General features: G+C 43.1%; 4 protein-coding genes across 5 annotated transcripts in view; all 4 read left to right on the forward strand.

Annotated features, from left to right (window-relative positions):
* The window catches only part of HECW1 (HECT, C2 and WW domain containing E3 ubiquitin protein ligase 1), a gene marked incomplete at both ends in the record, with an annotated part of 620984 nt that overhangs the window by 105972 nt on the left and 494418 nt on the right, over positions 1-20594 (forward strand). The window lies entirely within an intron of this gene.
* LOC307057916 (germ cell-less protein-like 1) lies at positions 72-1589 on the forward strand (the record flags this gene model as incomplete). The annotated part of the gene is made up of 1 exon (XM_079711222.1): positions 72-1589. One exon carries the CDS (start codon positions 72-74, stop codon positions 1587-1589), a length of 1518 nt encoding a protein of 505 aa, XP_079567348.1.
* On the forward strand, positions 8216-9733 carry LOC307057917 (germ cell-less protein-like 1; the record flags this gene model as incomplete). The annotated part of the gene is made up of 1 exon (XM_079711223.1): positions 8216-9733. The coding sequence occupies one exon, from the start codon at positions 8216-8218 to the stop codon at positions 9731-9733; it is 1518 nt and encodes a 505-aa protein (XP_079567349.1).
* LOC307057918 (germ cell-less protein-like 1) lies at positions 16361-17878 on the forward strand (the record flags this gene model as incomplete). Its single annotated transcript, XM_079711224.1, has 1 exon — positions 16361-17878. One exon carries the CDS (start codon positions 16361-16363, stop codon positions 17876-17878), a length of 1518 nt encoding a protein of 505 aa, XP_079567350.1.

A 20594-nucleotide genomic window follows, 5' to 3' on the forward strand; every position in this document is an offset into this window, starting at 1 on the left:
GGCTGAGCTCGTGCCCGCGGCAACGGCGCCTGGAGAGGAAGCTTGGCCACTGCACCACTGAGGTATAGGCCATGGGAGCACGAAGCAGTCGGATGCCATGGCACTGGTGGGGGCGTGCCCCAGAGGAGCCAGGTGCCAGTGCGGGGATGGAGGAGGCCGAGGAGGCAGTAGCGGCAGAGAGAAAGGAAGGGAAGGAGAGTGAAAAGGCCAGACCCGCCGCCCGTCAGAGGAGCCGCAAGCGGAAGACAGGCCCAGGGGGGCCGCTCACGAAAGAGCCCTGCCGGAAACGTGCTAAAGATCATTCAGGGTCCATTTATGAGGCACTCTTCCTGAGAGGAGAAGGGAGCGACGTGCGGATCTGCGCACTGGGGGAGGAGTGGAACTTGCATAGGGTCTACTTGTGCCAGTCAGGGTTCTTTGCTAGCATGTTCAGTGGCGCTTGGCAGGAGACAAACATGGATACTATAGAGTTGCAGATGCCTGACGAGAACATTGATCGCGAGGCACTGCACGAGGCTTTAGGTTCCCTGTACCGAGGCTCCATTCTCATCCCACCCGGTCGAGTCGTCGCCATCCTGGCCACAGCCAGCATGCTGCAGCTGGACCAGGTGATTCAGCGGTGCGGGGAGGTCATGAAGGAGACTGTCAGTGCCCAGACCGTGTGCAGCTACTACTACTCTGCTGAAAGCTACGGACTCCAGACCATCAGGACCGTGTGTCTTCAGTGGCTGCTGGACAACATGATGACCCTGTGTAGTGAGGGGCTATTGCGAGAAGTCCGCCTGGATCTGATGAAAGAGGTCGTTGCCTCTTCACGGCTCTTTGTGATGGGGGTGGAGATGAACGTGTACATCGTGCTGAAAACGTGGACGTTCTTGCAGCTGCAGCCGACATGGAGGGGCCCGCGCAGTGCCCTATTGCCTGACACCAACTCATGGTTTGCCAGGTCCAGGAGGGATTCGGAGGGCACCCCTTTCCTGGAGACCGAGCAGGGCAGAGCCTTCGTGCCAGTGTTCCAGCAGCTGCGGCTTGCCTACATAATGTGCGACCCGATGTCAGCACACGTCATCCACCAGGATGCGCTGATCCCTCCCTCTTGGTTGTGTCCCTTGTACAGTGAGCATTGCCTTGGCCCCCTCCGGGCTGAGCAGACCAGAATTGTCCGGCCCATGGGCGTCTACGTGTCCGACCCCCAGGGGAGAAGCATGCGGTGCGGGAGCCAGCTCCACAGGGACGAGCTGTGCAGCTGGCGGTGGGAAGGCTTCAAATTCTTCTGGGACCTGGTGCTGCGCTACGCCAACCAGCGCATCATTTGCCGGTGCAGCGCACGGAAAAAGTCCCGCAGCTTCGGGGTCAGTCTCCTCGGGAGGAGAACGGTCGCGTTCCGCCTGCGCCTGTTCTCCTTGGACAGGGATGGGAGAGCCGTTTTCAGGAAGGACACAGAATACCAGTTGCTTTCCCTGAGACAGAATCAAGAGCTAGAGGTAATGAACCTGGAAAACCAAGACGTGGTTTTCCCCATATATGTGGCCTGTAACTTCCTGTACCTCCACCGAGGGGAGCGTTTCCCAGGGCGTTTGCCCCTGTAAAGCAGCTCAGAGAACTGAGCAGCTCTTTCCTGGGGTCAGGGACGACCAGCTTGGTCCAGATGCCAGCTCCTTCTGTGGGACCAACCAGGCTTGCCCATCTCTGGTAACCAATTCTGTCAGAGGCTTTGTTGAACTGTAGCTCATAATACTTGAGACTGTTTACATGAGCATATGAAGAGGACAAATTTTGAAGCCCCCCAAACTCCTCGAGGACTCATTTGGGCTGTTAACATGGCAACCTGTCCTGCTGGTTTAGGATCCATGGGCACCAGCCCCCGCCCTGCCCATCATTTCTGTGAAGACAAAGAGCTATTGACTTTAAAGAGAAACTCTGAGCCTACCTACTCTACTACTCTTAGTGAAACTCTGTTAATATATGTGTTTCCTTTAGTTTGATTAAGTGAATGTTAAAGTAAAAAATATTAAGTGTACAATTTAGTGGTTTTTATTATATTCACAAAGTTGTACAAACACCACCACTAATTCCAGAATATTTCATCACCTCAGAAGGAAACCTCATACCCATTAAAGGTCACTCCTCAATCTTCCTTTCCCCCAGCTCGTGGTAACTACTAATCTACTTTCTGTCTCTATCAATTTGCCTACTCTGGACATTTCATATAAATGGACTCATACAAATATGTGTCCTTTTTTGTCTGCCTTCTTTCTCTTAGCATAACTTTTCAAGGTTCGTTCATGTTGTAGATATGTCTGTGCTTTGTTCCTTGTATGGCTAATAATATTCCATTGTATAGATACACCACATTTTGTTTATCCAGTCATCAGTTGGTGGACATTTGTGTTGTTTTCACTTTTTAGTTATTGTGAATAATGCTGCTGTGAATATTCATGTACAAGTTTTTGTAAGCTACTATGTGTAAAATAGATAACCAAGAAGGACCTACTGTATAGCACAGGGAACTATATTCAATATAGTTGAATATAGTTGTAATAACCTATAATGGAAAAGAATCTGAAAAAGTTTTATATATATATAACTGTAAAAGTTATATATATATATATAAAACTAAATCACTCTACTGTACACCTGAAACATTATAAATCAACTATACTTCAAAAAAAAGTTTTTGTGTATATACCTAGGAATGGAATTGCTGTGTTATATGGTAACTTTATGTTTAGGTTTCTGAGGAATTGCCAGACTTTTTTCCCAAGTGGCTGAACCATTTTACATTCCCACCACTGGTGTATGAAGATTCCAGTTTCATCACATCCTCACTAATATGTGTTCCTGTCTTTTAAAAAAATGTAGCCATTTTACTGGGTGTGTTTACTGCGATTTCATTGTGGTTGTGATTTGAATTATCTAAATGACTAGCAATGTTGAGCATCATTTCATGTACTTATTGGCCATTTTTATGTAGTCTTCAGAGAAATAACTATTCAAATCACTTAACCATTTTTAAGTGGGTTATTGTCTTTTTATCGTCAAGTTGTAAGAGTTGTTTATGTGTTCTGGTTAATTTCCAGAGTTCTCGAAAAGTTGATTTAGAATATTTGTCAGTGTTCTCATGGCTTTCATGAAGGAAAATATTTTCATAGGCCCTAGCTCCACCATTCCCAAAGGCCTTCCCTAATTAGATACTTTTTAAAAAATAAATAAATTTATTTATTTATTTATTTATTATTTCTGGCTGTGTTGGGTCTTTGTTGCTGCATGTGGTTTTTCTCTAGTTGTGGCGAGCAGGGGCTACTCTTGGTTGTGGTGCGCGGGCTTCTCATTGCAGTGGCTTCTCTTGTGGCAGAGCATGGGCTCTAGGCGTGCAGGCTTCAGTAGTTGTGGCTTGCTGGCTCTAGAGTGCAGGCTCAGTAGTTGTGGCTCATGGGCTTAGTTGCTCTGTGGCATGTGGGATCTTCCCAGACCAGGGCTTGAACCCGTGTCCCCTGCATTGGCAGGCAGATTCTTAACCACTGTGTCACTAGGGAAGTCCCACTAATTATATACTTTTAATAACCAATCACTGGAAGATAATTTGCAAGCTATATAACTGCCAAAGGATTCATAACTAGAATACTAACAAACGGATCAAACTGTATGGTAAATATTTAAAAACCCAATAGAAAATAGATAAAAGTCATGAACAGACATTTCACAAAATAAGATATAATAATGGAAAAGTAAAACATGAAAAAAATGTTCAATATCATTAGCCACTAAGGAAAATGCAATTAAAACCATAATGATATGCACCTATCAGAATGGCTAAAATAAAATAGAATATTGACAACGGCAAATGCTGGTGAAGATGCAGAGAGTTTGGATCACTATATGTCTATGGTGGAACCTATAATAATACAGCCGTGTGGAAAGGAGTGTGTCAGTTTTTTTTAAAACTAATTATCATATGACCCAGCAATTACACTCGTGCATTTATCCCAGAGAAACAAAAACCAATGTCCACACAAAATCCTATATGTGAATGTTCATAGCAACTTTATTTGTAATAGCTGAAAACTGGAAGCAACACAAATGTAGTTCAGCAGGTTGATAACTAAACCAGCTGTGGCACATCCACACCCAGAAATACTATGCAACAAGAAACAGGAATGCGTGTAACAACGTGGATGAATCTCAAGGGAATTTGGCTCAGTGGGAAAAACCAATCTCAGAGTGTTACATTATGTATGATGGCATTTATGTAACATTCTTGAAATAACAAAATTATAGAAGTGGGGAACAGATTAGTGGTTGCCAGCTTTTATGGATGGCGAGGATGACAGGGAAATGGATGTGACTATAAAAGAACAATACATGGGATCTTAGTGGTGATGAGACAGCTCCATATTGTGATCATGGTGGTAGTTACACGAATCCATACACGTGATAAAATGACACGGACCTTCACACACACGAGTGCATTGTAAAACTGATGACATCTGAATAAGCTCTGTAGATTGTACCAATGTCAATTTCCTTGTTTTGATATTGTAGGATAGTTCCCATTGGGGAAGTAGGTAAAGAGCACACAAAGTTCTCTGTACTCCCTGCATCTTCCATGAATCTATAATTATTTCAAGACAAAAATATAAAGAAATCAACCAGAGAAGACTTGTGCTTAGTCCTACAGTTGTAATGTTGCCCTCTACATTCTGATAGCTTCCCTAAAGTGGAGAGAAGAGGTGAGAAGGAGTCAGAGCTAGTAATCAGGAAATTGAAAGGAACCACAATAGATCCATTTGAGTGAATAGCATGGCAGAAAGAAAGGTTCAGAAACTCCACCTTCTGTGATCAGAGAGTAAAGTACAAGGATAATGGAATAATGGGGGAGAGTTGGGAGAGTCTAAGTTTGCTTATTTATGTGTCTTTGTTGTTAAAATTTTACCCTGTAAATGTTTTAATAGTGGATTTCAAAATGACAGTCTCTCAACCTGAATATCAATGTACATAAACCATTCATTGCATTTCACATTATTTCCATAGAAATGATTCCCCAAAGCAGAACTGATGGATCTAGAGGTACATTGAGGTTTCCTTAAACACACTGAAGAGTTGCTTTTCAGAAAAGTTGTAACGACATATGCCATATACCAACGGTCTGTGAGGTGCCAATCTCCAAATATTCAGTACCAAGTACTATGATTTATCTATTTTACTTTTGCTCTTTTGTCAAGGAAAGAGGGGTGCTGGAGGCTGTCTCTCTGTAGGTAGTTGTGACCAGGTGACTCCTCTGAGAGTGACTTCTGGGAAAGAAACTGAATTCTGGATGAAAAATAACAGGCTCGGTTGGCACAAGTCTTTTCCCTTTGCCCTTCCACTTCTTCCAGCCGAGGACAGGAAGCTGCAGGCTAGGAATAGCAGGCAAAAGGAAAGTGGCCTGGGGTCCTGGGTCCCTCTGCGTACCTCACGGGAAAAATACCCCAGATTATGAAGTGTCTGATGCTGGGGTTCTCACACTCAGGCAGGTGCCATCCTATCCACTTCCAGTGAAGGGACAAAGGGACAGTCAGGCTGTTTCTGTAAATCCTCTATACCTGTATTTTACCAACACCTCCTCCCCAGGCAAGGTCTTGGTGCTTCATTTTCCCATTTGTATGAAGTCTTTATTATTATAGATATTAACTCTATCATATTTGATGTGGTTGTAATGTGTCTTTTAATTTTATTTATGATGACTTGCTGGTTAAGCTGGTGATCTTCAGATGTCTGCAACAAAAGTTACAGTTGGTCTTCACAATTAATAATAGGGACAAATTCCTGTTTCCCAATAACCTGTCACTTAGTTGTTTTATCCTCCACTGTTTCCTTCTCAGAATCCGTTATCCACCGGGGACTGCAAATCCGTGACTTTCCAATGATCTAATTCCTTCCACCTTTATTAGCTGCCATTCTTCTGTGAAAAAGAGCTTTCCCTTTTTTTCTGCTCTCTTCTTTTGGGAGGAGAGAAATCACTGTGTCCTAGTAGATTTTTATTTACTCAGTGTGATATAATCAATTACAGTTGTGATTCTTTTTGATCCTCAAATTAACCCAATGTTGGCCAGTGGGAGCTTTTCTGTTATTTCAAACACAAGAATTCAATTTCTTGTGTAGATTCCATATATAAGTGATATCATATTTGTCTTTCTCTGTCTGACTTACTTCGTCTAGGTCTATCCAGAATATATTTATTCTTAAACATGAACAGAATGAGTTTCCTATTCATAGATTTGGAAGGAAAACATATGTTTAAGCAAGTTTTTAAGTGGCTATTTTCTGAGTGTTTTGATTTCTGGAGGGTATATTTCTCTTACTTCTATAAATAGTTTTTGGACTGTGACTATTACTTTTGTGTAATAACTTTTGCCCCAAGACTCTTGAGATATTATTTTGTGATTCTCTACTTTTGGAGATCATGGATAAGTGTGAGGATAGCCTCAATTTATATTATTTCTATGTAATCTTTTTTTTAAATTTTATTGCTTGGATACTTTTAGGATTTAAAAAATAGAATTAGAGCATTTTGCCAAGATATCCAGGAATATAGGTCTTTCTTGCTATTGTTTTTATTGGACTTTACTGGAAACATGTTGAAATCTTCTGATTTGCATTGGAAGAAATCAGCACAGGACAATCTTCATCTGTATATTTTTGTGACTTGACACTGCTCCTTTGTCATTCATCTCAGGAATTTTGTTATAGGCTGCTCTTTGTCAACGGATATCCCCTCTCTCCTTTTTCTTTACTCATAGAACTCTGTTTTAATTTTGGAATGGTCTCAGTTTAAAAGCTCTATTTCCCAGTCTTCCATGCAGGTAAAAGTAGTTATATGACATAACTGAGTCCAGTGAGATATATTTGGAAGTCATTGGGTGGGGGCCTCTGGGGAAGCTCTGTAAGGGAAGCCGACTCATTTGGTATGCTGCATTTGCTCTTCCTTTTCCTCCATATTCAATCTGGAATGTGGTTATGGTGGCTGGAGTGCCAGCAGCCATCTTGCAAGCTGGGGAAGAGAGCCACACACTAAAGATGGTGTAACATTAAAGATGGAGAACAGTATGGAGGTTCCTTACAAAACTAAACATAGAACTACCATATGACCCAGCAATCCCACTACTAGGCATATACCCTGAGAAAACCATAATTCAAAAAGAGACATGTACCAAAATGTTCATTGCAGCTCTATTCACAATAGCCCGGAGCTGGAAACAACCTAAGTGTCCATCATCGGATGAATGGGTAAAGAAGATGTGGCACATATATACAATGGAATATTACTCAGCCATACAAAGAAACGAAACGGAGCTATTTGTAATGAGGTGGATAGACCTAGGGTCTGTCATACAGCGTGAAGTAAGTCGGAAAGAGAAAGACAAATACCGTATGCTAACACATATATATGGAATTTAAGGAAAAAAATGTCAGGAAGTACCTAGGGTTAAAACAGGAATAAAGACACAGATCTACTTGAGAATGGACTTGAGGATATGGGGAGGAGGAAGGGTAAGCTGTGACAAAGCGAGAGAGAGGCATGGACATACATACACTACCAAACGTAAGGTAGATAGCTAGTGGGAAGCAGCCGCATAGCACAGGGAGATCAGCTGGGTGCTTTGTGACCTCCTGGAGAGGTGGGATAGGGAGAGTGGGAGGGAGGGAGACGCTAGAGGGAAGGGATATGGGAACAGATGTATATGTATAACTGATTCACTTTGTTGTAAAGCAGGAACTAATAAAAAATATAAAAATAAAATTAATTAAAAATAAATAAATAAATAAGAAGTTAATTATGGAAATTAAGGTGCCTAGAGGACAGGGCTGGGACCAAGATGTAATTCTCCATAAAGGACTAATCACTAACTGTTTTAGATGGGCAAGAGCGAATTGTGTTCTTGAAATTAATGGGTAAAATTCGCACACAAAGGCCTCTGTTCCACCATCATCCTATGAAGGGAGCCCGAGAGCAATCATCCCAGGAGGGAAAGATAAACAGAGTGGAATCCCTGGTACGGAGTGCCCTTACCCGGCGGGGTGGGGCCTAGTGGGTGTGGCTTAGCGTGGCGTCGTCCTCTGGAGAGACCGTTAGAGCAAACGTCATAGTACCCAGCATCACTCTGGGCTGAGCTCGTGCCCGCGGCAACGGCGCCTGGAGAGGAAGCTTGGCCACTGCACCACTGAGGTATAGGCCATGGGAGCACGAAGCAGTCGGATGCCATGGCACTGGTGGGGGCGTGCCCCAGAGGAGCCAGGTGCCAGTGCGGGGATGGAGGAGGCCGAGGAGGCAGTAGCGGCAGAGAGAAAGGAAGGGAAGGAGAGTGAAAAGGCCAGACCCGCCGCCCGTCAGAGGAGCCGCAAGCGGAAGACAGGCCCAGGGGGGCCGCTCACGAAAGAGCCCTGCCGGAAACGTGCTAAAGATCATTCAGGGTCCATTTATGAGGCACTCTTCCTGAGAGGAGAAGGGAGCGACGTGCGGATCTGCGCACTGGGGGAGGAGTGGAACTTGCATAGGGTCTACTTGTGCCAGTCAGGGTTCTTTGCTAGCATGTTCAGTGGCGCTTGGCAGGAGACAAACATGGATACTATAGAGTTGCAGATGCCTGACGAGAACATTGATCGCGAGGCACTGCACGAGGCTTTAGGTTCCCTGTACCGAGGCTCCATTCTCATCCCACCCGGTCGAGTCGTCGCCATCCTGGCCACAGCCAGCATGCTGCAGCTGGACCAGGTGATTCAGCGGTGCGGGGAGGTCATGAAGGAGACTGTCAGTGCCCAGACCGTGTGCAGCTACTACTACTCTGCTGAAAGCTACGGACTCCAGACCATCAGGACCGTGTGTCTTCAGTGGCTGCTGGACAACATGATGACCCTGTGTAGTGAGGGGCTATTGCGAGAAGTCCGCCTGGATCTGATGAAAGAGGTCGTTGCCTCTTCACGGCTCTTTGTGATGGGGGTGGAGATGAACGTGTACATCGTGCTGAAAACGTGGACGTTCTTGCAGCTGCAGCCGACATGGAGGGGCCCGCGCAGTGCCCTATTGCCTGACACCAACTCATGGTTTGCCAGGTCCAGGAGGGATTCGGAGGGCACCCCTTTCCTGGAGACCGAGCAGGGCAGAGCCTTCGTGCCAGTGTTCCAGCAGCTGCGGCTTGCCTACATAATGTGCGACCCGATGTCAGCACACGTCATCCACCAGGATGCGCTGATCCCTCCCTCTTGGTTGTGTCCCTTGTACAGTGAGCATTGCCTTGGCCCCCTCCGGGCTGAGCAGACCAGAATTGTCCGGCCCATGGGCGTCTACGTGTCCGACCCCCAGGGGAGAAGCATGCGGTGCGGGAGCCAGCTCCACAGGGACGAGCTGTGCAGCTGGCGGTGGGAAGGCTTCAAATTCTTCTGGGACCTGGTGCTGCGCTACGCCAACCAGCGCATCATTTGCCGGTGCAGCGCACGGAAAAAGTCCCGCAGCTTCGGGGTCAGTCTCCTCGGGAGGAGAACGGTCGCGTTCCGCCTGCGCCTGTTCTCCTTGGACAGGGATGGGAGAGCCGTTTTCAGGAAGGACACAGAATACCAGTTGCTTTCCCTGAGACAGAATCAAGAGCTAGAGGTAATGAACCTGGAAAACCAAGACGTGGTTTTCCCCATATATGTGGCCTGTAACTTCCTGTACCTCCACCGAGGGGAGCGTTTCCCAGGGCGTTTGCCCCTGTAAAGCAGCTCAGAGAACTGAGCAGCTCTTTCCTGGGGTCAGGGACGACCAGCTTGGTCCAGATGCCAGCTCCTTCTGTGGGACCAACCAGGCTTGCCCATCTCTGGTAACCAATTCTGTCAGAGGCTTTGTTGAACTGTAGCTCATAATACTTGAGACTGTTTACATGAGCATATGAAGAGGACAAATTTTGAAGCCCCCCAAACTCCTCGAGGACTCATTTGGGCTGTTAACATGGCAACCTGTCCTGCTGGTTTAGGATCCATGGGCACCAGCCCCCGCCCTGCCCATCATTTCTGTGAAGACAAAGAGCTATTGACTTTAAAGAGAAACTCTGAGCCTACCTACTCTACTACTCTTAGTGAAACTCTCTAAATATATGTGTTTCCTTTAGTTTGATTAAATGAATGTTAAAGTAAAAAAATATTAAGTGTACAATTTAGTGGTTTTTATTATATTCACAAAGTTGTACAAACACCACCACTAATTCCAGAATATTTCATCACCTCAGAAGGAAACCTCATACCCATTAAAGGTCACTCCTCAATCTTCCTTTCCCCCAGCTCGTGGTAACTACTAATCTACTTTCTGTCTCTATCAATTTGCCTACTCTGGACATTTCATATAAATGGACTCATACAAATATGTGTCCTTTTTTGTCTGCCTTCTTTCTCTTAGCATAACTTTTCAAGGTTCGTTCATGTTGTAGATATGTCTGTGCTTTGTTCCTTGTATGGCTAATAATATTCCATTGTATAGATACACCACATTTTGTTTATCCAGTCATCAGTTGGTGGACATTTGTGTTGTTTTCACTTTTTAGTTATTGTGAATAATGCTGCTGTGAATATTCATGTACAAGTTTTTGTAAGCTACTATGTGTAAAATAGATAACCAAGAAGGACCTACTGTATAGCACAGGGAACTATATTCAATATAGTTGAATATAGTTGTAATAACCTATAATGGAAAAGAATCTGAAAAAGTTTTATATATATATAACTGTAAAAGTTATATATATATATATAAAACTAAATCACTCTACTGTACACCTGAAACATTATAAATCAACTATACTTCAAAAAAAAGTTTTTGTGTATATACCTAGGAATGGAATTGCTGTGTTATATGGTAACTTTATGTTTAGGTTTCTGAGGAATTGCCAGACTTTTTTCCCAAGTGGCTGCACCATTTTACATTCCCACCACTGGTGTATGAAGATTCCAGTTTCATCACATCCTCACTAATATGTGTTCCTGTCTTTTAAAAAAATGTAGCCATTTTACTGGGTGTGTTTACTGCGATTTCATTGTGGTTGTGATTTGAATTATCTAAATGACTAGCAATGTTGAGCATCATTTCATGTACTTATTGGCCATTTTTATGTAGTCTTCAGAGAAATAACTATTCAAATCACTTAACCATTTTTAAGTGGGTTATTGTCTTTTTATCGTCAAGTTGTAAGAGTTGTTTATGTGTTCTGGTTAATTTCCAGAGTTCTCGAAAAGTTGATTTAGAATATTTGTCAGTGTTCTCATGGCTTTCATGAAGGAAAATATTTTCATAGGCCCTAGCTCCACCATTCCCAAAGGCCTTCCCTAATTAGATACTTTTTAAAAAATAAATAAATTTATTTATTTATTTATTTATTATTTCTGGCTGTGTTGGGTCTTTGTTGCTGCATGTGGTTTTTCTCTAGTTGTGGCGAGCAGGGGCTACTCTTGGTTGTGGTGCGCGGGCTTCTCATTGCAGTGGCTTCTCTTGTGGCAGAGCATGGGCTCTAGGCGTGCAGGCTTCAGTAGTTGTGGCTTGCTGGCTCTAGAGTGCAGGCTCAGTAGTTGTGGCTCATGGGCTTAGTTGCTCTGTGGCATGTGGGATCTTCCCAGACCAGGGCTTGAACCCGTGTCCCCTGCATTGGCAGGCAGATTCTTAACCACTGTGTCACTAGGGAAGTCCCACTAATTATATACTTTTAATAACCAATCACTGGAAGATAATTTGCAAGCTATATAACTGCCAAAGGATTCATAACTAGAATACTAACAAACGGATCAAACTGTATGGTAAATATTTAAAAACCCAATAGAAAATAGATAAAAGTCATGAACAGACATTTCACAAAATAAGATATAATAATGGAAAAGTAAAACATGAAAAAAATGTTCAATATCATTAGCCACTAAGGAAAATGCAATTAAAACCATAATGATATGCACCTATCAGAATGGCTAAAATAAAATAGAATATTGACAACGGCAAATGCTGGTGAAGATGCAGAGAGTTTGGATCACTATATGTCTATGGTGGAACCTATAATAATACAGCCGTGTGGAAAGGAGTGTGTCAGTTTTTTTTAAAACTAATTATCATATGACCCAGCAATTACACTCGTGCATTTATCCCAGAGAAACAAAAACCAATGTCCACACAAAATCCTATATGTGAATGTTCATAGCAACTTTATTTGTAATAGCTGAAAACTGGAAGCAACACAAATGTAGTTCAGCAGGTTGATAACTAAACCAGCTGTGGCACATCCACACCCAGAAATACTATGCAACAAGAAACAGGAATGCGTGTAACAACGTGGATGAATCTCAAGGGAATTTGGCTCAGTGGGAAAAACCAATCTCAGAGTGTTACATTATGTATGATGGCATTTATGTAACATTCTTGAAATAACAAAATTATAGAAGTGGGGAACAGATTAGTGGTTGCCAGCTTTTATGGATGGCGAGGATGACAGGGAAATGGATGTGACTATAAAAGAACAATACATGGGATCTTAGTGGTGATGAGACAGCTCCATATTGTGATCATGGTGGTAGTTACACGAATCCATACACGTGATAAAATGACACGGACCTTCACACACACGAGTGCATTGTAAAACTGATGACATCTGAATAAGCTCTGTAGATTGTACCAATGTCAATTTCCTTGTTTTGATATTGTAGGATAGTTCCCATTGGGGAAGTAGGTAAAGAGCACACAAAGTTCTCTGTACTCCCTGCATCTTCCATGAATCTATAATTATTTCAAGACAAAAATATAAAGAAATCAACCAGAGAAGACTTGTGCTTAGTCCTACAGTTGTAATGTTGCCCTCTACATTCTGATAGCTTCCCTAAAGTGGAGAGAAGAGGTGAGAAGGAGTCAGAGCTAGTAATCAGGAAATTGAAAGGAACCACAATAGATCCATTTGAGTGAATAGCATGGCAGAAAGAAAGGTTCAGAAACTCCACCTTCTGTGATCAGAGAGTAAAGTACAAGGATAATGGAATAATGGGGGAGAGTTGGGAGAGTCTAAGTTTGCTTATTTATGTGTCTTTGTTGTTAAAATTTTACCCTGTAAATGTTTTAATAGTGGATTTCAAAATGACAGTCTCTCAACCTGAATATCAATGTACATAAACCATTCATTGCATTTCACATTATTTCCATAGAAATGATTCCCCAAAGCAGAACTGATGGATCTAGAGGTACATTGAGGTTTCCTTAAACACACTGAAGAGTTGCTTTTCAGAAAAGTTGTAACGACATATGCCATATACCAACGGTCTGTGAGGTGCCAATCTCCAAATATTCAGTACCAAGTACTATGATTTATCTACTTTACTTTTGCTCTTTTGTCAAGGAAAGAGGGGTGCTGGAGGCTGTCTCTCTGTAGGTAGTTGTGACCAGGTGACTCCTCTGAGAGTGACTTCTGGGAAAGAAACTGAATTCTGGATGAAAAATAACAGGCTCGGTTGGCACAAGTCTTTTCCCTTTGCCCTTCCACTTCTTCCAGCCGAGGACAGGAAGCTGCAGGCTAGGAATAGCAGGCAAAAGGAAAGTGGCCTGGGGTCCTGGGTCCCTCTGCGTACCTCACGGGAAAAATACCCCAGATTATGAAGTGTCTGATGCTGGGGTTCTCACACTCAGGCAGGTGCCATCCTATCCACTTCCAGTGAAGGGACAAAGGGACAGTCAGGCTGTTTCTGTAAATCCTCTATACCTGTATTTTACCAACACCTCCTCCCCAGGCAAGGTCTTGGTGCTTCATTTTCCCATTTGTATGAAGTCTTTATTATTATAGATATTAACTCTATCATATTTGATGTGGTTGTAATGTGTCTTTTAATTTTATTTATGATGACTTGCTGGTTAAGCTGGTGATCTTCAGATGTCTGCAACAAAAGTTACAGTTGGTCTTCACAATTAATAATAGGGACAAATTCCTGTTTCCCAATAACCTGTCACTTAGTTGTTTTATCCTCCACTGTTTCCTTCTCAGAATCCGTTATCCACCGGGGACTGCAAATCCGTGACTTTCCAATGATCTAATTCCTTCCACCTTTATTAGCTGCCATTCTTCTGTGAAAAAGAGCTTTCCCTTTTTTTCTGCTCTCTTCTTTTGGGAGGAGAGAAATCACTGTGTCCTAGTAGATTTTTATTTACTCAGTGTGATATAATCAATTACAGTTGTGATTCTTTTTGATCCTCAAATTAACCCAATGTTGGCCAGTGGGAGCTTTTCTGTTATTTCAAACACAAGAATTCAATTTCTTGTGTAGATTCCATATATAAGTGATATCATATTTGTCTTTCTCTGTCTGACTTACTTCGTCTAGGTCTATCCAGAATATATTTATTCTTAAACATGAACAGAATGAGTTTCCTATTCATAGATTTGGAAGGAAAACATATGTTTAAGCAAGTTTTTAAGTGGCTATTTTCTGAGTGTTTTGATTTCTGGAGGGTATATTTCTCTTACATCTATAAATAGTTTTTGGACTGTGACTATTACTTTTGTGTAATAACTTTTGCCCCAAGACTCTTGAGATATTATTTTGTGATTCTCTACTTTTGGAGATCATGGATAAGTGTGAGGATAGCCTCAATTTATATTATTTCTATGTAATCTTTTTTTTAAATTTTATTGCTTGGATACTTTTAGGATTTAAAAAATAGAATTAGAGCATTTTGCCAAGATATCCAGGAATATAGGTCTTTCTTGCTATTGTTTTTATTGGACTTTACTGGAAACATGTTGAAATCTTCTGATTTGCATTGGAAGAAATCAGCACAGGACAATCTTCATCTGTATATTTTTGTGACTTGACACTGCTCCTTTGTCATTCATCTCAGGAATTTTGTTATAGGCTGCTCTTTGTCAACGGATATCCCCTCTCTCCTTTTTCTTTACTCATAGAACTCTGTTTTAATTTTGGAATGGTCTCAGTTTAAAAGCTCTATTTCCCAGTCTTCCATGCAGGTAAAAGTAGTTATATGACATAACTGAGTCCAGTGAGATATATTTGGAAGTCATTGGGTGGGGGCCTCTGGGGAAGCTCTGTAAGGGAAGCCGACTCATTTGGTATGCTGCATTTGCTCTTCCTTTTCCTCCATATTCAATCTGGAATGTGGTTATGGTGGCTGGAGTGCCAGCAGCCATCTTGCAAGCTGGGGAAGAGAGCCACACACTAAAGATGGTGTAACATTAAAGATGGAGAACAGTATGGAGGTTCCTTACAAAACTAAACATAGAACTACCATATGACCCAGCAATCCCACTACTAGGCATATACCCTGAGAAAACCATAATTCAAAAAGAGACATGTACCAAAATGTTCATTGCAGCTCTATTCACAATAGCCCGGAGCTGGAAACAACCTAAGTGTCCATCATCGGATGAATGGGTAAAGAAGATGTGGCACATATATACAATGGAATATTACTCAGCCATACAAAGAAACGAAACGGAGCTATTTGTAATGAGGTGGATAGACCTAGAGTCTGTCATACAGCGTGAAGTAAGTCGGAAAGAGAAAGACAAATACCGTATGCTAACACATATATATGGAATTTAAGGAAAAAAATGTCAGGAAGAACCTAGGGTTAAAACAGGAATAAAGACACAGATCTACTTGAGAATGGACTTGAGGATATGGGGAGGAGGAAGGGTAAGCTGTGACAAAGCGAGAGAGAGGCATGGACATACATACACTACCAAACGTAAGGTAGATAGCTAGTGGGAAGCAGCCGCATAGCACAGGGAGATCAGCTGGGTGCTTTGTGACCTCCTGGAGAGGTGGGATAGGGAGAGTGGGAGGGAGGGAGACGCTAGAGGGAAGGGATATGGGAACAGATGTATATGTATAACTGATTCACTTTGTTGTAAAGCAGGAACTAATAAAAAATATAAAAATAAAATTAATTAAAAATAAATAAATAAATAAGAAGTTAATTATGGAAATTAAGGTGCCTAGAGGACAGGGCTGGGACCAAGATGTAATTCTCCATAAAGGACTAATCACTAACTGTTTTAGATGGGCAAGAGCGAATTGTGTTCTTGAAATTAATGGGTAAAATTCGCACACAAAGGCCTCTGTTCCACCATCATCCTATGAAGGGAGCCCGAGAGCAATCATCCCAGGAGGGAAAGATAAACAGAGTGGAATCCCTGGTACGGAGTGCCCTTACCCGGCGGGGTGGGGCCTAGTGGGTGTGGCTTAGCGTGGCGTCGTCCTCTGGAGAGACCGTTAGAGCAAACGTCATAGTACCCAGCATCACTCTGGGCTGAGCTCGTGCCCGCGGCAACGGCGCCTGGAGAGGAAGCTTGGCCACTGCACCACTGAGGTATAGGCCATGGGAGCACGAAGCAGTCGGATGCCATGGCACTGGTGGGGGCGTGCCCCAGAGGAGCCAGGTGCCAGTGCGGGGATGGAGGAGGCCGAGGAGGCAGTAGCGGCAGAGAGAAAGGAAGGGAAGGAGAGTGAAAAGGCCAGACCCGCCGCCCGTCAGAGGAGCCGCAAGCGGAAGACAGGCCCAGGGGGGCCGCTCACGAAAGAGCCCTGCCGGAAACGTGCTAAAGATCATTCAGGGTCCATTTATGAGGCACTCTTCCTGAGAGGAGAAGGGAGCGACGTGCGGATCTGCGCACTGGGGGAGGAGTGGAACTTGCATAGGGTCTACTTGTGCCAGTCAGGGTTCTTTGCTAGCATGTTCAGTGGCGCTTGGCAGGAGACAAACATGGATACTATAGAGTTGCAGATGCCTGACGAGAACATTGATCGCGAGGCACTGCACGAGGCTTTAGGTTCCCTGTACCGAGGCTCCATTCTCATCCCACCCGGTCGAGTCGTCGCCATCCTGGCCACAGCCAGCATGCTGCAGCTGGACCAGGTGATTCAGCGGTGCGGGGAGGTCATGAAGGAGACTGTCAGTGCCCAGACCGTGTGCAGCTACTACTACTCTGCTGAAAGCTACGGACTCCAGACCATCAGGACCGTGTGTCTTCAGTGGCTGCTGGACAACATGATGACCCTGTGTAGTGAGGGGCTATTGCGAGAAGTCCGCCTGGATCTGATGAAAGAGGTCGTTGCCTCTTCACGGCTCTTTGTGATGGGGGTGGAGATGAACGTGTACATCGTGCTGAAAACGTGGACGTTCTTGCAGCTGCAGCCGACATGGAGGGGCCCGCGCAGTGCCCTATTGCCTGACACCAACTCATGGTTTGCCAGGTCCAGGAGGGATTCGGAGGGCACCCCTTTCCTGGAGACCGAGCAGGGCAGAGCCTTCGTGCCAGTGTTCCAGCAGCTGCGGCTTGCCTACATAATGTGCGACCCGATGTCAGCACACGTCATCCACCAGGATGCGCTGATCCCTCCCTCTTGGTTGTGTCCCTTGTACAGTGAGCATTGCCTTGGCCCCCTCCGGGCTGAGCAGACCAGAATTGTCCGGCCCATGGGCGTCTACGTGTCCGACCCCCAGGGGAGAAGCATGCGGTGCGGGAGCCAGCTCCACAGGGACGAGCTGTGCAGCTGGCGGTGGGAAGGCTTCAAATTCTTCTGGGACCTGGTGCTGCGCTACGCCAACCAGCGCATCATTTGCCGGTGCAGCGCACGGAAAAAGTCCCGCAGCTTCGGGGTCAGTCTCCTCGGGAGGAGAACGGTCGCGTTCCGCCTGCGCCTGTTCTCCTTGGACAGGGATGGGAGAGCCGTTTTCAGGAAGGACACAGAATACCAGTTGCTTTCCCTGAGACAGAATCAAGAGCTAGAGGTAATGAACCTGGAAAACCAAGACGTGGTTTTCCCCATATATGTGGCCTGTAACTTCCTGTACCTCCACCGAGGGGAGCGTTTCCCAGGGCGTTTGCCCCTGTAAAGCAGCTCAGAGAACTGAGCAGCTCTTTCCTGGGGTCAGGGACGACCAGCTTGGTCCAGATGCCAGCTCCTTCTGTGGGACCAACCAGGCTTGCCCATCTCTGGTAACCAATTCTGTCAGAGGCTTTGTTGAACTGTAGCTCATAATACTTGAGACTGTTTACATGAGCATATGAAGAGGACAAATTTTGAAGCCCCCCAAACTCCTCGAGGACTCATTTGGGCTGTTAACATGGCAACCTGTCCTGCTGGTTTAGGATCCATGGGCACCAGCCCCCGCCCTGCCCATCATTTCTGTGAAGACAAAGAGCTATTGACTTTAAAGAGAAACTCTGAGCCTACCTACTCTACTACTCTTAGTGAAACTCTCTAAATATATGTGTTTCCTTTAGTTTGATTAAATGAATGTTAAAGTAAAAAAATATTAAGTGTACAATTTAGTGGTTTTTATTATATTCACAAAGTTGTACAAACACCACCACTAATTCCAGAATATTTCATCACCTCAGAAGGAAACCTCATACCCATTAAAGGTCACTCCTCAATCTTCCTTTCCCCCAGCTCGTGGTAACTACTAATCTACTTTCTGTCTCTATCAATTTGCCTACTCTGGACATTTCATATAAATGGACTCATACAAATATGTGTCCTTTTTTGTCTGCCTTCTTTCTCTTAGCATAACTTTTCAAGGTTCGTTCATGTTGTAGATATGTCTGTGCTTTGTTCCTTGTATGGCTAATAATATTCCATTGTATAGATACACCACATTTTGTTTATCCAGTCATCAGTTGGTGGACATTTGTGTTGTTTTCACTTTTTAGTTATTGTGAATAATGCTGCTGTGAATATTCATGTACAAGTTTTTGTAAGCTACTATGTGTAAAATAGATAACCAAGAAGGACCTACTGTATAGCACAGGGAACTATATTCAATATAGTTGAATATAGTTGTAATAACCTATAATGGAAAAGAATCTGAAAAAGTTTTATATATATATAACTGTAAAAGTTATATATATATATATAAAACTAAATCACTCTACTGTACACCTGAAACATTATAAATCAACTATACTTCAAAAAAAAGTTTTTGTGTATATACCTAGGAATGGAATTGCTGTGTTATATGGTAACTTTATGTTTAGGTTTCTGAGGAATTGCCAGACTTTTTTCCCAAGTGGCTGAACCATTTTACATTCCCACCACTGGTGTATGAAGATTCCAGTTTCATCACATCCTCACTAATATGTGTTCCTGTCTTTTAAAAAAATGTAGCCATTTTACTGGGTGTGTTTACTGCGATTTCATTGTGGTTGTGATTTGAATTATCTAAATGACTAGCAATGTTGAGCATCATTTCATGTACTTATTGGCCATTTTTATGTAGTCTTCAGAGAAATAACTATTCAAATCACTTAACCATTTTTAAGTGGGTTATTGTCTTTTTATCGTCAAGTTGTAAGAGTTGTTTATGTGTTCTGGTTAATTTCCAGAGTTCTCGAAAAGTTGATTTAGAATATTTGTCAGTGTTCTCATGGCTTTCATGAAGGAAAATATTTTCATAGGCCCTAGCTCCACCATTCCCAAAGGCCTTCCCTAATTAGATACTTTTTAAAAAATAAATAAATTTATTTATTTATTTATTTATTTATTATTTCTGGCTGTGTTGGGTCTTTGTTGCTGCATGTGGTTTTTCTCTAGTTGTGGCGAGCAGGGGCTACTCTTGGTTGTGGTGCGCGGGCTTCTCATTGCAGTGGCTTCTCTTGTGGCAGAGCATGGGCTCTAGGCGTGCAGGCTTCAGTAGTTGTGGCTTGCTGGCTCTAGAGTGCAGGCTCAGTAGTTGTGGCTCATGGGCTTAGTTGCTCTGTGGCATGTGGGATCTTCCCAGACCAGGGCTTGAACCCGTGTCCCCTGCATTGGCAGGCAGATTCTTAACCACTGTGTCACTAGGGAAGTCCCACTAATTATATACTTTTAATAACCAATCACTGGAAGATAATTTGCAAGCTATATAACTGCCAAAGGATTCATAACTAGAATACTAACAAACGGATCAAACTGTATGGTAAATATTTAAAAACCCAATAGAAAATAGATAAAAGTCATGAACAGACATTTCACAAAATAAGATATAATAATGGAAAAGTAAAACATGAAAAAAATGTTCAATATCATTAGCCACTAAGGAAAATGCAATTAAAACCATAATGATATGCACCTATCAGAATGGCTAAAATAAAATAGAATATTGACAACGGCAAATGCTGGTGAAGATGCAGAGAGTTTGGATCACTATATGTCTATGGTGGAACCTATAATAATACAGCCGTGTGGAAAGGAGTGTGTCAGTTTTTTTTAAAACTAATTATCATATGACCCAGCAATTACACTCGTGCATTTATCCCAGAGAAACAAAAACCAATGTCCACACAAAATCCTATATGTGAATGTTCATAGCAACTTTATTTGTAATAGCTGAAAACTGGAAGCAACACAAATGTAGTTCAGCAGGTTGATAACTAAACCAGCTGTGGCACATCCACACCCAGAAATACTATGCAACAAGAAACAGGAATGCGTGTAACAACGTGGATGAATCTCAAGGGAATTTGTCTCAGTGGGAAAAACCAATCTCAGAGTGTTACATTATGTATGATGGCATTTATGTAACATTCTTGAAATAACAAAATTATAGAAGTGGGGAACAGATTAGTGGT

Source organism: Hyperoodon ampullatus, assembly GCF_949752795.1.
Source record: "Hyperoodon ampullatus genome assembly, chromosome: 9".
Classification (NCBI taxonomy): Eukaryota; Metazoa; Chordata; class Mammalia; order Artiodactyla; family Ziphiidae; genus Hyperoodon; species Hyperoodon ampullatus.